At 49.8% G+C, this 17,155-nt stretch overlaps 1 protein-coding gene across 1 annotated transcript; it reads left to right on the top strand.

Annotated features, from left to right (window-relative positions):
- The first annotated feature begins 1,410 nt into the window (after positions 1-1,410).
- Positions 1,411-6,819, top strand: CNGA4 (cyclic nucleotide gated channel subunit alpha 4). The gene is made up of 6 exons (XM_004717056.4): positions 1,411-1,472; positions 1,626-1,727; positions 1,947-2,053; positions 2,212-2,857; positions 3,543-3,892; positions 6,323-6,819. The coding sequence occupies exons 1-6, from the start codon at positions 1,411-1,413 to the stop codon at positions 6,817-6,819; spliced, it is 1,764 nt and encodes a 587-aa protein (XP_004717113.1).
- The last annotated feature ends 10,336 nt before the right edge of the window (positions 6,820-17,155 follow it).

Below are 17,155 nucleotides of genomic sequence, written 5' to 3'. Positions count from 1 at the left end.
TAAGCGTTGTATGAGCCCCTAATAAAATGATTAAATAAAAAAAAGAAACACCCAAGATAAAAGAGATAAAGCAGAGGGACCTAGATAGAGGCTATGAAGAAACCATCAGAAAATCAAGAAACAATGGTGTCACAGAAGCCAAGGAGGAAAAAAGAGTTTCGGAAAAGAAAGTCAAATATCTGGGGCTATAGATGCTTATTCAAATAAACTCTCCAAATACACAACCTAACCATATCACTTAGCCCCCAAGGCATTTTTCAAGTTGCTCGCTGTCTTCAAATGCTGACAAAGTTCTTCCCTCGCTGCCCACTGCTCACCTATCCAGCCTCCTGTCTCTCCTCTCCCCACCTCAAATCCTCCAAAAGTAAACAGTTCATGTGTCCTTGCTCCCCCATGCCTCTCTGCCTTTGCACAGGTTTCCATGCCTCTCTGCCTTGCACAAGAGCCCTGGTGGCATAGGGATTACAATTTACACTGATAGCCAAAAGGCTGACAGTTCAAATCCATCCAGAAGCACTGAGGCCTGCTTCCAAGGGAACATAGTTCTACACTTCAATACATGGACTGCTGTGAGTCTGAGTCAGCTCAAAGGCCACCGTTACAGCTATGCCTGTGCACACTCTGTGCATTCTGCCGTAAGTGTGCTTCACACCCCATCTCACTGTCACTGTTAAAAGAGGTTGAGGATCCAGAAAACACATGGAATACCTGATGGACTAGGGACTAGAGGAAGTAGGGACAAAAGGACTTCAGAAATGCCCCCTTGTGCTGGGACCAGCAGGAAGGAATAAAGATGGGTGTGAATGTAGATGAGAATACAGACAATGAAAACAGATAGAGCTTACATATGATGTGAGAGGCATCCCTGTCCCAAGAGACTAGCTCAGCAGCTAACAGAGGAGCCATTCAGTAAATCGTTGTTAAATGAACGTCTTAATGAAGCCTAAGCCGGGAACTGGCGTAGGGTAATGGAGTGAGTGTCTGAATCTGCACAGGAACTCGAGTCTCCTGACCTGGAGGGTCCTTATATCATTCAGCTTAGGGGTGGAGGACAGAGAAGAGGGCAGGATGGATGGTCGGGGGCTATCTGGCAGAAACAAAGCCCAGCCTTACCAGTGAGGCATGCACCCCACCCCCCTTCTCGAGGGACCTCATTAGAAGTGCTTAGCTGGGCAGGTGTCAGCCCAGGTCCTGGGAGACTGGGCGAGGCGCGGAGTGTGCTGTCTCCGCCCCCCTCTGGAGCTGGCCCTGGTTGTGTTGCTAAGAGCTTCAGAAGCTAGACAAGTGAAGTCGGAAGCCGGAGCTGAGGGCAGCCACTTGCGGGCTGCCAGGCACTCGCCCCCTCTTTGGGAAACTGCCTACAGGCTGAGACCTTTGCTCTCTCACCCTCCAGCACCAGTGCACAGAACCATGAGTCAGGACAACAAAGTGAAGACATCAGAGTCCAGCCCCCCTGCCCCGTCCAAGACCAGGTGAGATTGCCTGGTCCCCTGTGTTGAGTCCCCGATCTGCTTCACCAGATCTCACTCTTCCTGACGCCCCCAATCACAGCCACAACATGGAATATCTGGAGACTCAACGAAGCACAACCCCCACGCCACCCCCAAACCCCTCCTGTCCCACAGGAAATCGCTGCCTGTCCTGGACCCATCCGGGGATTACTACTACTGGTGGCTGAACACAATGGTCTTCCCAGTCATGTACAACCTCGTCATCATTGTGTGCAGGTTTGGCAGGAGTGCTAAGGGAGGGGCCTTGAGGATCCAAGAGGGTGGATCAGTGAGGCCCAGCCAAGGGGGGGGGGGTGATCCTTGGAGAGGCCCATGGAAGGGTGGGGCTTGTGAGAGTCCCTGCCCAAAACAGGGTGCTGAGGGGCCTGGGGAGGCAGCCGCCCTCATGCCACACAGAGGTGCTATCTAGCCAATGTTTCTGTGCCCACCCGGCAGAGCCTGCTTTCCGGATCTACAGCACAGCTACCTGGTGGCCTGGTTAGTGCTCGACTACACGAGCGACCTGCTGTACCTACTGGACATCGTGGCACGCTTCCACACGGGTCAGTGAGCTCATGCCCTTCAGCCTTCACTTCTTAGTAACAAGATAGTGACCCCTTGTCTGATAGCCCTGTCACCTGCTTCTTTGCTTAACAAGACCCCGACTTATCCCATCCTGTGGCTGATCCTCACATACACACACACCCTCCCCCTCTCCCAGGATTCTTGGAGCAGGGCATCCTGGTGGTGGACAGGGGTCAGATCGCCAGCCGCTACGTTCGCACATGGAGCTTCGTGCTAGATCTGGCTTCCCTGGTCCCCACGGACTTGACCTACTTGCGGCTGGGCCCGCACACACCCACGCTGCGACTGAACCGCTTTCTGCGCGTGCCTCGCCTCTTCGAGGCCTTCGACCGCACCGAGACCCGCACGGCTTACCCAAACGCCTTTCGCATCGCCAAGCTGATGATCTACATTTTTGTCGTCATCCATTGGAACAGCTGCTTGTACTTTGCCCTGTCCCGGTACCTGGGCTTTGGGCGTGACGCATGGGTCTACCCAGACCCAGTGCAGCCTGGCTTCGAGCGCCTGCGGCGGCAGTATCTGTACAGCTTCTACTTCTCCACCCTGATCCTGACCACTGTGGGCGACACGCCACTCCCGGCGCGGGAGGAGGAGTACCTCTTCATGGTCGGTGACTTCCTGCTGGCCGTCATGGGATTTGCTACCATCATGGGGAGCATGAGCTCAGTCATCTACAACATGAACACCGCCGATGCCGCGTTCTACCCGGACCACGCGCTGGTCAAGAAGTACATGAAACTGCAGCATGTCAACCGCCGGCTGGAGCGCCGCGTCATTGACTGGTGAGGCCGCTGGGGTCGCAGACCAGAAATGGAAGGGGGTTGCTAGTAGATCCTGGGAGGTGGGGGCCAGGGGAGGTGTTCTTGAATGCTGGGCCAGGAAGGGCAGCCACCTTGTGGCATTCAATGGGCAGGGCTTGCAAAAGAATGCTCTCTCCGCCAAGGAGTCTTGGCCTAAAGAGAAGGTGGATAAGAGACTGACAAGATGCACTCTTCCACCAGAGAGGCCTAGAGAGACAGTGGCCTCACCCAAGGGGTGACCTCAAGATTAATGTGGCCATCAAGGAATGGGAACTTCCTCTGCCTGGTAGCCCCAGGGATGAGAATGGAAGAACAATAAGTTCCGGAAATGACTGGACACAAAGATGGTGGTACATACTGGGGACCCCCAAGATGGAAGCCACACATAACTGGCTATGATGGAGAGGGTCTAGAGAAGGAGTCTCGGTGACTGAAGTAACATTGGGTAGGGCCTATGGGGAATAAGGGGTATCGTACCTGCTGTCTGCGCCCTGGGGGAGGGAGAAGACCTCAAACCTATCTGTGACCAAGAGAATAGATGGTGGGCGACCTGTGCCATCTCTGTGTGGTTGAACCCTTGGCTCCTGCTGAGCTGAGCCCTGATGGATGGGGGCGGAGGCAGACATAGAGTGGGCTGGTGAGGAGTTGGTACTGCCTCTGCCCCCAGGTACCAGCACCTGCAGATCAACAAGAAGATGACCAATGAGGTGGCCATCTTACAACACTTGCCGGAGCGGCTGCGGGCAGAAGTGGCCGTTTCGGTACACCTGCCCACTCTGAGTCGGGTGCAGATCTTCCAGAACTGTGAGGCCAGCCTGCTGGAGGAACTGGTGTTGAAGCTGCAGCCACAGACCTACTCCCCCGGCGAGTATGTCTGCCGCAAAGGCGACATCGGCCGAGAAATGTACATCATCCGCGAGGGGCAGCTGGCCGTGGTGGCGGACGACGGGGTCACGCAGTATGCCGTGCTCGGTGCGGGGCTGTACTTTGGGGAGATCAGCATCATCAACATCAAAGGTCGGCATCCCAACGTTGGTTCTGGGGCAGGGCTGATGGCAGGGGTGAGGTGGGGGGGGCAAGGAGTGAGGGCAGCAGAAGACAGGAGTAGATGGTACATCAGGACCTACCGATGAAAGAAACATAGCCCATGCCTGAGTCATTAGAGGGCTGGGGATAGAAGCAGGACACAGAAACAGCAGGGTCTGTTTCCTGAGAAGAAGCAGGACCACGGGGAGTAAACAGGGTGGGTCTTTTCCAGAGGAGGCGGACATGCTCTGGGGTTTTGACCCGAGGCATCGACAGAATAGTGGAAGTGACAAGCCCTAATAATGAGGAGGAGGAGGAGGAGGATGTGAGTAGCCGGTGAGTCAATTCTGATTCCAGTGTGCAGAGAACAGCTCCAGAGGCTTGTCAGAGCTGTGCTCTCCCAGAAGCTCAGCGCCAGACCTGTCTCCTGCGGTGCTTCTGGTTCAAACAACCAACCTTTCAGCTAGTGATGGTTGTGGGGTGCCATCAAGCCAGTTCCAACTCATAGTGACCCATTTACAACAGCACAAAACACCACTACCCAGTCCCGCGCCAGCCTCACGATTGTTCGTAGGTTGCAGCCCACTGCGGCAGCCACTGTGTCAATCCACCCTGTCGAGGGCCTTCCACTTTTTCAGGCAGTCGTTGAGCCGGTAACCATGCTGCCACCACAGTGAAGATCATTCACGCATACTGCATGCTTACTAGACTGTTCTAAGTGGCTCACCTGTGTCATCGCATTCCATTCTCACAACTGCATAGGGAGGTATACTCCCGATTCAGGTTTTGCAGAAGAAGGACATCAAAGCACGGAGAGAGGTTAGGAAACATGGAAAGTTACACGTGTGGTAAGGAAGTTGAAGGAACAGATTTCTCGTAGCCAAGTGGAAAAGGAGGGAAGTCAGAGGGAATTTTCTCTTAACATCACTTCTGGGATGGCCCCATTTTGTTTGTTTGTTTATTCTGCCTATCAGTCATGTGCGATGGGAATTATTATGTCTGATTCAAGATTAAAACAAAAAACAAGCCCGCTCCCTGGAAAGGAGATGTACACACCCTCGTTGATGCTCAGATGTTCCAGGGCTCTCTCAGCAGAAGCACCCACAGTTTAGTGTTTTGGAAGGCTACCCATCTGTCCTGCAAGGACCTCCTCCACCTCCACACGCTGCAGACAGGCTATCATGGTTTACTTGACCTTAGAGCAGTGGTTCTCTAGTGGTTCTCAACCTGTGGGTCGCGACCCCTTTGGTGGTCAAACAGTCCTTTCACAGGAGTTGCCCAATTCATAACAGTAGCAAAATGACGGTTATGAAGTAGCAATGAAAATAATTTTATGGTTGGGGAGGAGGGTCACCACAAGCTAAGGAACTGTATTAAAGGGTCGTGGCATTAGGATTCACTTCCCTTTTTAGGCATCAGTTTCCTCACCTGAATGGGAATTAAAAACCCAATATGTTCTTTGTGAGGATTAAATGAGCTATGTGGGTGGGGCACTGAGCACTTTGGGTGGCACATAGTAAGTGCTCAATTAGCAAGGGATCTCCTTTCCCCACCATTTGACCTAGCTGCCTCCCCATCTCTGAGCATCTTTCTAAAGCACACATGATACCATATACAGCTCCCCTGCTAAAATAGCTCCCTCTGCTCTCAGCATATAAAGTCTGAGCTCTGCCATGGCTTCAAGACCCAGTATGGCCCGCCCTCTCCTCCTCTCCACTCTTCTCACACTTTAGACTCCTGCCACGCTGAACTGCTTACTGTTTTCTACATCCATTTAACTCTTTTTATAACAACCAATGCTCTGCTCATGCTCCTTTCTCTGCCTAGACTTTCCTCCACCTTTCCCCCTCCTCCTCTCCCCCTCCTAGGAGCGCTGGTGGCCTAGTGGTTACTTGTTGGGCTGTGATCCACAGGGTCAGCAGTTTAAGACCACCAGCTACTCCATGGGCGAAAGACGAGGCTTTCCACACCTATAAAATGTTAGTCTTGGAAACCCACAGGGGCAGTTTTCCCCTGTTCTATAGGGTTGCTCTGGCAGTCAGCTTGGGCTTTGGGGTCTTCCCCTGGGTAGCTCCTACTCAGCTCAGGTAGCCCAAGAAAGCCTTCCCAGGACCCCCTGCTTCCTGGCTTGTTTGAGGCTCGTTGCCCATTTCCCCACACTACTACACACCGGTCTACCCTGCACCAGTCACACTGCTCTGTAACTCACGCTCCACCTCAATGTCTGAACTCTTAGAGCTAGGCTGCAGCAGCCCAACACAAGGCCTGGGCATCATTACTGAATGAAAGCATTAATCAGACAGGAGATGAGGTCAGATGGAGTTAAGGGTCTTGATTTGGGAATAAAATGCCGCCACCACCACCACCACCCCCAATCCCCACAACTAACTATCCTCTGAACTGTGTGCCCATGGACCACAGGGAACATGTCTGGGAACCGACGAACGGCCAACATCAAGAGCCTGGGTTATTCAGACCTGTTCTGTCTGAGCAAGGAGGACCTGCGGGAGGTGCTGAGTGAGTACCCACAGGCCCAGGCTGTCATGGAGGAAAAGGGCCGGGAGATCCTGCTCAAGATGAACAAGCTGGACGTGAATGCAGAGGCTGCGGAGATCGCCCTGCAGGAGGCCACAGAGTCTCGGCTGCGGCGGCTGGATGAGCAGCTGGATGAGCTGCAGACGAAGTTCGCCCGCCTCCTGGCTGAACTGGAGTCCAGTGCACTCAAGATCGCTTATCGCATAGAAAAACTGGAGTGGGAGACCCGGGAGTGGCCAATGCCCGAGGGCCTGGCCGATGCTGATGAGGAGGAGGAGCCTGGGGAAGGGACTTCCAAGACAGAGGTGGGCAGGGCCGGCCAAAAGGGGGCCTCAGGCTCAAAGTGGTCTTCCCTCTTTCCCAAGATCCATACCTCCAAATGAAGGCAGACGGATAGGGGAGCCCGTCTGCTGAGAATCTGCCTGTTAGGTCACAGAGAGGGGAGTGAATTGGATCTGTAGTGACCAGCCAGAAATGTAGGCATATAGCACAAATTCACTCCACATGCTTCTCTCTCTCTCTCTCTCTCTCTCTCTCTCTCTCTCTCTCTCTCTTTCACACACACAGGCCTCAAGACTGTACATTCAATAGAAACGTGTTCTGGAGTGTCCGTACTAAGAGTACACATGCTTTCTCACAAGCATAGGTATGCCTTACACCTACATAATATATTCCTATCCAGTCATGCATCCTATAAACACACACCTGTGGACAGGAATGCACCCAACGAACACACAGTAGTCTTCCTCAGGTGTGTATGCACTTGCCAGCACACCAGCATCCCCAGGGCCCTCTGCTCCAAGATGTCCCTTAAATGCCTCCCCATATGGTAAGGTGACCAGACCTCCAGTCCCGATTTTTAACAATGTTTCCCGTGTCCCGTGGCATTTTTAAAAAGTCCTGATGTTTGGAAAGAATGCACGACAAGCTAGGGTATATGGTTTTCGGCTGCCATGTGGCTATTTCGCCAGGATATGAGTTTATCAATGGTGTCCCGCTTTTGTCCCGCTCTACCAATGTTAAAATCTGGTCACCTTACATGGGCATCTCCCAAGTGTACCCTGCAAGTTGCACATCAATAAAGTATTTGCCTCCTAAGTAAGCCTTGATGGGGTTGCGGGGCTGGGGGAGGCAAAGCTGGTGGTGTGGGCTAGAATGAATTCTGTCTGAGTTCTGAGTCACAGGGCACCCGCCGTACAGAGAAGAGCGCTGAGTACCTGGCGCTGAGGACCGGGGCTGAGCCGAGGCAAAGCGTGTTGACACACCCCGTGGCTGTAAGTGTACAGAGGCTTTCCTAGATGTACTCATATACCTCTTGGTCCATGGCTTCTCATACCATCATGTATGTTCTCAAATTTGTAGGCTCTAAAGAACACGACAACAATGATGGCAAGGGATTTGAAGAGGTTTCTGGGTGGCACAAGTGCTTGGGACTGGACTATAAGCCAAAAGGCTTGTGGCTGAACCACCCGACCTAAAGCCTGGCAATCTGCTTCTGTAAACATTAAAGCCAAGAAAACCCAGTGAGGGTGTTTTATGCTCTAACACGTGGTTCATAGTGAGTCAAAATCCATTCAACAGCAATGGGTCTGGCTTTGTAACCACAAAGGAGGTTAATCTAGTTGAACAAACCAAAGAATATACCTCTACTCCTCTCTATTCTACTGGCCCATCCTGGTGCCTTAGGGCCAGGGAGTCCCTGTGTTCCATACTGATTTCTAGGGGAGAATAATTCCCAGGACCACCCTCCTGGCACTGTCCTACTATGCCCCTGTTGGACATGGCCTTCATGCTGGCAGAAACCCAACTTGCTTTCTCTATTCAGAATTCCACAATGTAGGGTGGAAGGTAGAGTTAAAGAAATGAAACACTATGGGTAGGAGATGCATGCTCAGGAAGCAGCTGCTGACTGGGATTGTGAAATCTGTCTTTGCTGGCCAAGTGTGGCTTTGGAGACATTCTCCCAAAGCTGCTGGTGTCCCCAAGGCTGACCAACCTTTAGGATATCGTGGGTGCAAGTGATATAGATAGACTTTGACATGGGAACTAAGAATATAATTTTCTCAAATGGTCATATCAGTTGAGGCTGTGACTGGACCAGGTATCTGGAGGATCTATGTGGGTGTATTGGATTGATTGCATTTTGAATGATTTTGAAATCTGCTTTTATTTTGTGCTATCTTTCTCACAGATATAAGATCCATGAGTCTGAGACTGAGTCTGTCTTGTTGATGTACCAGGAACATCCTCTCAAAGTCCAAACTCACTGCCATTGAGTCCGTTCTGATTCATAGCAACCGTGGAGGACAGAGTAGAATTGCCCCTGTGGGGCTCCCAGGCTATAACTCTTTACTGGACTAGAAAGCCTGATCTTTCTCCTCCAGAGCAGCTAGTGGTTTCAAACTGCTGACCTTTTGGTTAACAGCCCAACATGTAACCCACTACACCACTAGGGCTCCCTTGAGCACATTGTCTCACTGCTACCGAGTCAATGGTAAATCAACCCCTGTGCGTTTCCAAGACTGAAACTGTTTATGAGAGTAGAAAGCCCAGTATTTCTCCCACGAGTTGCTGGTGGCTTCGAACTGCCAACCATGCAGATTATGTTAGGTCAGGTTGCCCAAAGAAATAAATCCAGAGACACTCGTATATGTATAAGAAAGAACTTGATTTCAAGAAGTAATCATACATTAATAAAACATTCCAAATCAGTCCAACGCAAGTCCAGAAGTCTGATACTAGTCCATAAATCCCTCTTCGGACTTACAGAGCCACGTGCAATGAAGTAGAATGCAGGAAGTTTACAGGCCAGTGGGTGCACAGTTGTGTGGACCCAATGGTGGTGGCCCCATCACAGGGCTCGAGCGGATCTCAGTGTGGCTCATCAACAGGAAGGTGAAAGCAGAGAGACAGGGGAGGTCCCCAGAATCCTCCTTATGAGAAGACCATGCCCACAAGGAGGTATTATCAGGCTGTGACCTGATTGACAGACTAGACTCCACCCTTACACTTCTATACATGAAATTATGTAACTACCACATGGATCAAAGCCCAGCTCCTAACCACTAGACCACCTGGGCTGTTGGGCACATCATAGATATTGAAATATCTACCTGCTAACCAAAGATATGGAAGTTGAAGCAGGTAGAGTCCCACTGTTGAGGTATTTTTCAGTCATCTTTTCTCCCAAGTCCTGCTGAGCTAGAATGCATACGTGTGTTAGTTTGGGTTCTCAAGAGAAGCAAAGCCAGTGATACTTATTTTGTGTACGTATATAGAATGAGATGTATGTCAAGAAATGACTCACACCGTTGTAGAAGGGGTTAAATCCAGTCCAGGTCAAGTCCATGGGTCAGATGTAAGCTGGAGGCTTCTCCTGCCTCGTAGCTACAGGAGCTGATGAACAGAACACAGGAAGATGCAGCAGTAAGACTACAGGCTGATGGATGCAGAGCTGAAGGAATCTGAGGTCAGCACTCCACTGAGGGCTCCTGGGATTGGCGGGCAATATAGCCAGAGAGCAGCAAACCAGATAGAGGCTCCAGAGCCAGCAGAAGTGAGCTGCTGGCTTCTACAGTGTCAACCTCTATGAAAAGCAGGCCACACCCCAAAAGAAACCTTCCTCAATTGTATGAAGACTGCAACCAGATTGAGGAGGTGGCATGGGAACCTCAGAGCAGCACTCTGCAGGCTGTGTGCAGGCTCAAACAAGGCACCTACTAGCATAGTCAGCGTGGTCTGAAGACCGGAAGTCCTACCACAGATGTTCTATATTGGTGGAAAAGAGAATAGAAAGAAATGCACAAAACACAATTGTGAGAAAAAACACCACAATTGTGATTAAGTTTTCCAAGAAGTAAGACGTTAAGAACCTAGACTCCAAAGGCCTGACTTGGGGAACCAAGGACATGTCCAATATGGTTAAGGGTTTGGCTGCCCCCTGAAAGGTAGGCAATTTGTGCTCACTTAGAGGCAATTCGGGAGAACAGCATGGTGATCTACTTAAAAAAATTAACCACTGAGAACTCTATGGCACACAAGAGGTTAGCAGAAATCTGAGTTAACCCGTGCCAACTGGGTGGGTGTTTTGGTTTTCAATGGAATCGTGCATAACTGTTATACATTTCTCATTTGCTCCTTATAACATTGTCAGGAAGGTTATCTGATGATGACGCTTACTTTTCCAGCTCAGGAAACTGAAGTCCACAGAGCAACTAAACTCAGATGTTTATAGAAAGATAACTTTGAGGCAAGTCCTGGGCTAAATGTTTAAATGCATGCTTCCAATGCATGCTTACCGTTACATAAGAAAGATGCCCTTATGCCCCCTTTTAAAAAGAGGAAATGGATTCAGGTTGATCAGATGTTCTTGCTATGTGGGCATTAAGTTGATCCCAACTCATAACAACTCCATAGAACCAAGCACAACGGCCCCATCAGGTTTCCCAGGCGGAAATTTTCAGAGAACCAGATCACCAGGTCTTTGATCCTGCAGAGTGGCTGGTCAATGCAAACCACTGACCAGCTGAGCACTTAACCAGGGCGCCTTTGGGAGGTTGAATAACTTGCCCATTATCATAGGGCTCCTCAGAGACATGAAGTAAAACCTAGGCCTGTCATATTATCTCTATCAGGGAGATAAGAACAGGACTACCTCAGCTTGAGACTGAGGCTAGGCAAGCTCCTTCCTTTCTCGAGCTTGACTTCTGTGGGTTGAAACGGTAGTAACTGGGGAAAGGGAGCCAGTCATGCGGGGCAATCACCAGGCGAATTTGACAGTGAAGCTGACAAGTGCACGGAAGCGTGACCTCAAGTCTACAGCCAAAGACAAGGAGCCACCCACGGCTCCGGAGCAGAGCTGCCAATTCCAACTGCAGTCTGCACAATGCAGCTGGCGGGGAGACAGGAGTGGTGGAGTCACTGTGAGCGTTCTACAGAGGCATCGCTAACTGTTCAAGGGCCCTCCTGCTGAGAGTCTCAAGCTGCTTCTCCCTCCCACAGGGCCAAGGGGCTCACACACACACACACACACCCCTGTCTCCTTCAAGGACACCTCAAGCTGGCTAGGAGCTGTAATGCACACTCTCCGTGGTGCTCCCAGTCAGCTGCTCCCCAACAGAAGCTCCGTTGCTGTTGCAGCCCCTTTTCTTTCATCATGTTTGACTGCTGCTCTTCCCACCCACCCCCTCTCCACCCCAAGACACATGGAAAGAAAGCATCAAGCTTAGGAAAAAATCATAGCCTTAGGGCCCTTCACCCTGAGGAGAGATCTAGTGCAAACACTAGGTGCCAGGAGCAGAAAGGGCTGGGATTGGGCTTGAACTGAGGTTTAGGCATGAGAGGTAGACGGGTAGGAGCTGAGGTCCGAGTCAAAACCCAAGTGAGGGCGAGTCATTAAAAACATTGTGTCCATCCAGAGGAGTGGTGACCCCATGTGTAGAAGTGCACTCCATATGATGTTCTTTGTTTGGTTGTTTGGTTGGTAAAGAACAAACGTGTTTATTATATCTTTGTCATCGCTATGGGAGTCCTATGATTTTTAATAGCTGTAATCTTATGGAAATAGATCCCCAGGTCTCTCTTCCTGATGGTGCTGATGGGTATATTTGAACTGCTATCCAGTCCGTTAATAGTTAGCAAACCGTTTGTTCCACCTAGGGAGAAGATTAAGCTGGCTCTAAAGTACAACAGATGGTGTCTTCGTAATCAAGCGTTGCTATAGCAGAAATGCCATGTATGGAAGGCTGCGCCACGGAGAAATGGATTCTCTCGAAATGTAGGAGGCTGAAAGTCCAAATTCAGGGCAGTGATTTCACGGGAAGGATTTCTGTCTCTGTCAGCTGTGGGGAAAGAACCTGGGCTCCTGGCACCATCTGTGAGGCCATCATGCCCTGGAGGTCTCCGAGGGCCTTGGCATTCATTTTCCCTGGGTGTAGGAGTTTCTCAGTGTAGGGACCCCCGGTCCAAAGGGTGCATTCTACTCTCCTAGCTCTTCTTTCTTGGGGGCAGTGGGTTCCTCTTGCAGGCCAAAGAGAAGCTCCTCTTAGACCAGGGCTGGGATGAGAGTCGGGGTGTTACCTCCCACCCTTAATCCTCTATTGGTTTATCTCAACAGATCACATCATGGGGGATCATTCCTTAATTGCCACATTGCACAACTGCCAAACCGTTGAGAATCGTGATCCAGCAAGTTGACACATATTTGATGGGGCAGACAATTCAATCCACATCAGAGGGGAACCAATCAAATGGGGGTCTAGTTCTTAATCATCAGTGAGAGATTCTATAAAACCTCTCAGGGTTGTTGAAAGAAAGGCTTAGAGGATTAAAATTCCAATGAGACCCTGAATGTAAAGTGCCTGGCCTATAGAAATTTCTTAACAGTAAATAGTAGGTATGCTTTTAACTTATGTCCCTTGAGCAGATGTGTCTTTGAGGGTCCTGAGCACATACATACGCGTTGCCCAGCCTGGGACTCTGGTCTATGTGGGCAATGTCAGACCTGACCAGCAGAGGGAGCAAGGCCCTTCTTCCCTCCTTCCAGTTCCCGCCCAGGCCTCAGGTTTGCATCGCCTTATATTGCAAGGAAAATTATGACCCAGGGAGAAATGGAATCTTAGAGACCGTGAATGTTGTGGAATCATGGTCTCAAATGGTTTATAAAAATCTCTTGTTCGGATTACTTCACAAGAAACAAAATAGCACAGTGAGGATGAGACACGTCACAGTGGAAAGTAACAGCTAACGCAGCCCTGCTGGGTGCAGTGCAACTGAGTGACTGCGATCACTGGAGACTCCCTTCGCCCTGGCCACGGCTGTGTGCCTCTTATCCCTGAAATCAGGGACTCAGAAGAGGCCCCTGGACCCTCTTTGCCCCAGTCCTTGCCTGTCTAGTTTCAGTACCTCGACCTGTTGACTTCCACCTTGCCCTTCACCTTCGGGTGTCTCAGAATCCCACAGGCTAGTAACTTGGACGCTTTGATGAAAAGTGACCTTCTTTTGTCTCTTTTTTAGTTCTCAAATGAGGGGAGGCCCCAACATGGGATATCTGGGCTTCTCTCAGCCCACCTGTGAGAGGCCAGCTCTGAAGCCACATTTGCCCATAGCCAGAGCCAGTCCAGGGTCGGGGGTCGGGGGTTGGGGGTGGGGGTGGGAAAGGTCTGTGCTCACCCCAGAGGTCTTGACTCTTGTCTGGTTTTCTTTCCTCTGACCAACATCCCTGTCCGCTGTGGCTCCAACCCTTCTGTCTTCTCAGCTCTCTCCCTCCTTGTTTAATTATCCCCAGAGAAGAGCCTCCTGCGTGGGCAAGGAGTGCGTAGGCAGGAGAACAGCACCGAAAGAAGCTAGTCTGCTGATCACAGAAAGAGAAAAGAAGGCCTTGAGAGATGGGGAGCGGAGGCCGTCTCATCAGACACAGAGGAAGGGGCACACTGAGCTCACCAAGGGCTAACGTGTGGCTGGTTTCGCTGCTAGCGCTGGATATCAGCTGCACGTGTGTCACTCAGTGGTCCTGGCGGCAGAGCCTATGACATGCCCTTCACACTACTGCGTGTGTGTGTGTGTGTGTGTGTGTGTGTGTGTGTGTGTGTGTGTGTGTTCTTGGGTAAAGTGCTGATATTTCACAGGCCTGCAAGCTACCATTATAAGCCAGAACCTTATAAAACAAGTTATCAGGCTATGTGTTATACACTGTATTCTATTTCCCCTGGACCTTTATTGAAGTGCTGGTTAAACATTCTTGCCTTATCTCATATGTGATACAGAGTATTGAAAGGAGGAACACGTGCCCCCACTTGGGCCAGCACCCAAGAACACGAGTGATTGAGACTTCAAGGGAGAAGGAAATCATTCTACCTGTAAGAGTCAACTAGGTGGTCCAACAGTCTCCAGCCCCAGCACTGCCCCCTTCTCTTCAAAAGAAAAAAGGACAGCTTTTACAGGTCAAGGCTTGAGTCAGAAAAGAAAGTGTTTCCTTTAAGACTGAGCCTGGCCCAACTTCAGACTCTCTTGCACTTTCTTGCTTGACCTCTTAGATTTCTAACTTGTTCTAGGATCGTGAGTCCCGTCTCTTTCCCATGGCTGCCCATGTCAACTCTGGTTCAAAGTCCATTGCTCTGGTTTAAAGTCCATTTCCAGACTCTGTGAACTCTCATTCCCTCCAAACGTTGGCTCATCTCATGTTGACAAATGACTCTTTACCCTCTTTAACCAAAAAACCAAACTCGCAGCATGGAGTCCTCGCTGACACACAGCAACCCCCTGTGGGTTTCCAAGGCTCACCGTGGACAGGGATAGAAAGGCCAGTGGTTCTCCTGTGCAGCTACTGGTAGTTGTGCTGCCAACCATGTGGCTCACAGCTCCGCTCATAAGCACGTCTTAGCACTGCTTTTCCACCCCCTTCTTCCTTCTGTCTCTGCTCAAGGTATCCCTCTCCCCATTCTCCACTGTGGCTAAGAATTGCTTTATTTCCCTCTTTACAAGCAATCTCAAAAAAAAGAAAGCATCTTGTACCCACCATCCCTTAGCCCTTGCCTCCCCGTGCCCATCTGTATTTAGTCAAAGGGGAGAACATAAGCAGGGTACGAAGATGCGGGACAAGGGAGCTATAAGCAATACAAGATGCCTTGAACGTAAAGAGGAGTCTCTGGATGGTATCAGTAGTAAACATGCTTAGGTGCTAGTAGAAAAGTGGGTGCTTTGAGTCTACTCAGAGGGACCTTGAAAGAAAGGTCTGTCAGCTTAACTCCCAAACTCAGTCATGGAAAACCCTATGCGAGCCAGTTCTACTCTGGTACGCATGGGTCACCACGAATCAGAATTGACTTGACAGCAATCTCTATGGTATGCTATGGAACATAAAACATAGAAAATAAATCATGAGCGTGGGGTAGAGTGGTCTGTGAAACTATTGGTGGAAGAGGCAGGAGCCAGAGGCTTGCAAGGTAGACAAGCAAATGAGGCAATTCCAAGACATGTAATTGTAAGAGTTACCCTGAAGAGGTTCAAGGGGTCCCGGACATGTGGGGTTAAGGAAGGTTTCTCAGAAGGGTTTTGTTTTCCGTAACTGCTTCCAAGATCAGAAAACTCATATGCTCAAACCCTTTGAACACCTCGATGGTGCAATGAATTACTCTGTATGTCCCTTGTAACCATAGTCTTCAATACACCCACCAAATGACTGAGTTGATACAAGCAAATGGGGCATATTAAAACTCAGATGTGAGGATTGGTCCCACTGGGACCACTGTCCCACTGGGTCGAAAATGAGAGATCTCACAAGCAGGCAAGGGGAATCTCACTGCCCTCAAGAGAGGAGTCAGGAGCAGAGCGTACCCTCTGAGTTTCTGCATGTTGAGTTTCCTCAATTCAAAAGACAGAGCTGTGATACCAGAGGAGTGGCAGCAAAACAAAACAGAGAGACAGGTTTCTTGACCCACCCAGGGGACCAAGCTGAGTGATCCTGTGCAGAAGGCTTATATGTGGAGTGGGGTGCCTGCAAACATTTAATCAAGGGAGCGAGGTTTGCTAACCCATGGCATTCACAGTAAGCACTTCGGGCTGAGGCTTATGGTAGAGTGGTGTGCCCTTTTAGACATTTATTGGTAGTGCTAAACGAGCTTTGTAACACTTGCTCAAGCTTAGAAACCAGGGCTGGAACAGAGAGCCATGTGCATGTAGGCATGGCTGAGGAGAGGCACTTCTGACCAGAAGAACTGAATCCTGAGCATTTCAGATTTTGAATTGTAACTGCTAACTTCCCTAATAAGTCTCATAATTATGGGTATTGTTTGTGAGTTCTTCTCTTGCAATGAATTTTTTTAACCCAACCAAGAATTCTTTGGGAAGAACAGTTGCTGTTATTATTGGTAAAGAAGGTTGGAAGTTGGAGACATGTCTAACCTCCGTCTTATAGGAATTGCCCTTGGGCTGATATTCAGTTTGCTACCCTCTTATGAAGCCAAAGGAGGTCAAATGTTGCCCCCATATCATTCATACAACTCCTTTAACTGCTATGCTAACAAAAACCACTCACTGATAATAAGGTCTCCAACTTCATAGAGGAAATAGAAACTATTAGACAGCAGTCCCACCCCCCAAAATCTACAAACCTTAGTTAAGATTTAGGGTAGCTTGCTAAGAGAAAAGAGGGGGAAATTACAGGGATTTAATGTTGCACTTTTGTTCTTTCCACTGTAGGAGAACCAGGGATGGTAAATGGTACAGGAGATCCATGGTCTTTCCATCTTGTGGCTCAGTCAGCCCAAAGGGTCACCCTCACCGCATGGCTGAAGATGACTCACATCCACATTTCAGTCTGCAGGAAGGGGAACAGGAACAGAAGGTCCGTTTCTCTCTTTTAAAAAGTTGATTTAAAAGCTACATGTATCACTTCCACTCACACCTACCAGCCAGAAGCTAGGCACATAACCACACCTAGCTGCAAAGAAGGCTAGGAAATATAGTTATATCTGGTTGGTCACAACTCACGTTCATCTATAAGCATACTTTCTTACTAATTTCCTGTTACAATTGAGTCTTTTCCTACCAAAAGCTAGGACTCCCCACTTCTCTTACAGAGTCCACATCTCCTGCCTTCTCAGAAACCTTGCAGTATGAATTCGCCACTCTCTTGCTCCTGTGTCTCCAGCTGTTTCTATATATTGAAATGAGTCAGCCGTCAGAGAAGAATGTTCTTTCTAGCTTGCGGGGTGGGGGTGG

Source organism: Echinops telfairi, unplaced genomic scaffold (genome assembly GCF_000313985.2).
Source record: "Echinops telfairi isolate 266 unplaced genomic scaffold, ASM31398v2 ScPeMD7_41;HRSCAF=154, whole genome shotgun sequence".
Classification (NCBI taxonomy): domain Eukaryota; kingdom Metazoa; phylum Chordata; class Mammalia; order Afrosoricida; family Tenrecidae; genus Echinops; species Echinops telfairi.
Note: the sequence above shows the minus strand (reverse complement) of the source record. Positions and strands in the feature narration are given on the sequence as shown.

Excerpts from the sequence above, each read along its gene's own strand:
- CNGA4 (XM_004717056.4), top strand. The coding sequence starts at position 1,411 with ATGAGTCAGGACAACAAAGTGAAGACATCAGAGTCCAGCCCCCCTGCC. Across the intron at positions 1,728-1,946 it reads CTCGTCATCATTGTGTGCAG|AGCCTGCTTTCCGGATCTAC; the intron begins GTTTGGCAGGAG and ends CCCACCCGGCAG. Across the intron at positions 2,858-3,542 it reads GAGCGCCGCGTCATTGACTG|GTACCAGCACCTGCAGATCA; the intron begins GTGAGGCCGCTG and ends CTCTGCCCCCAG.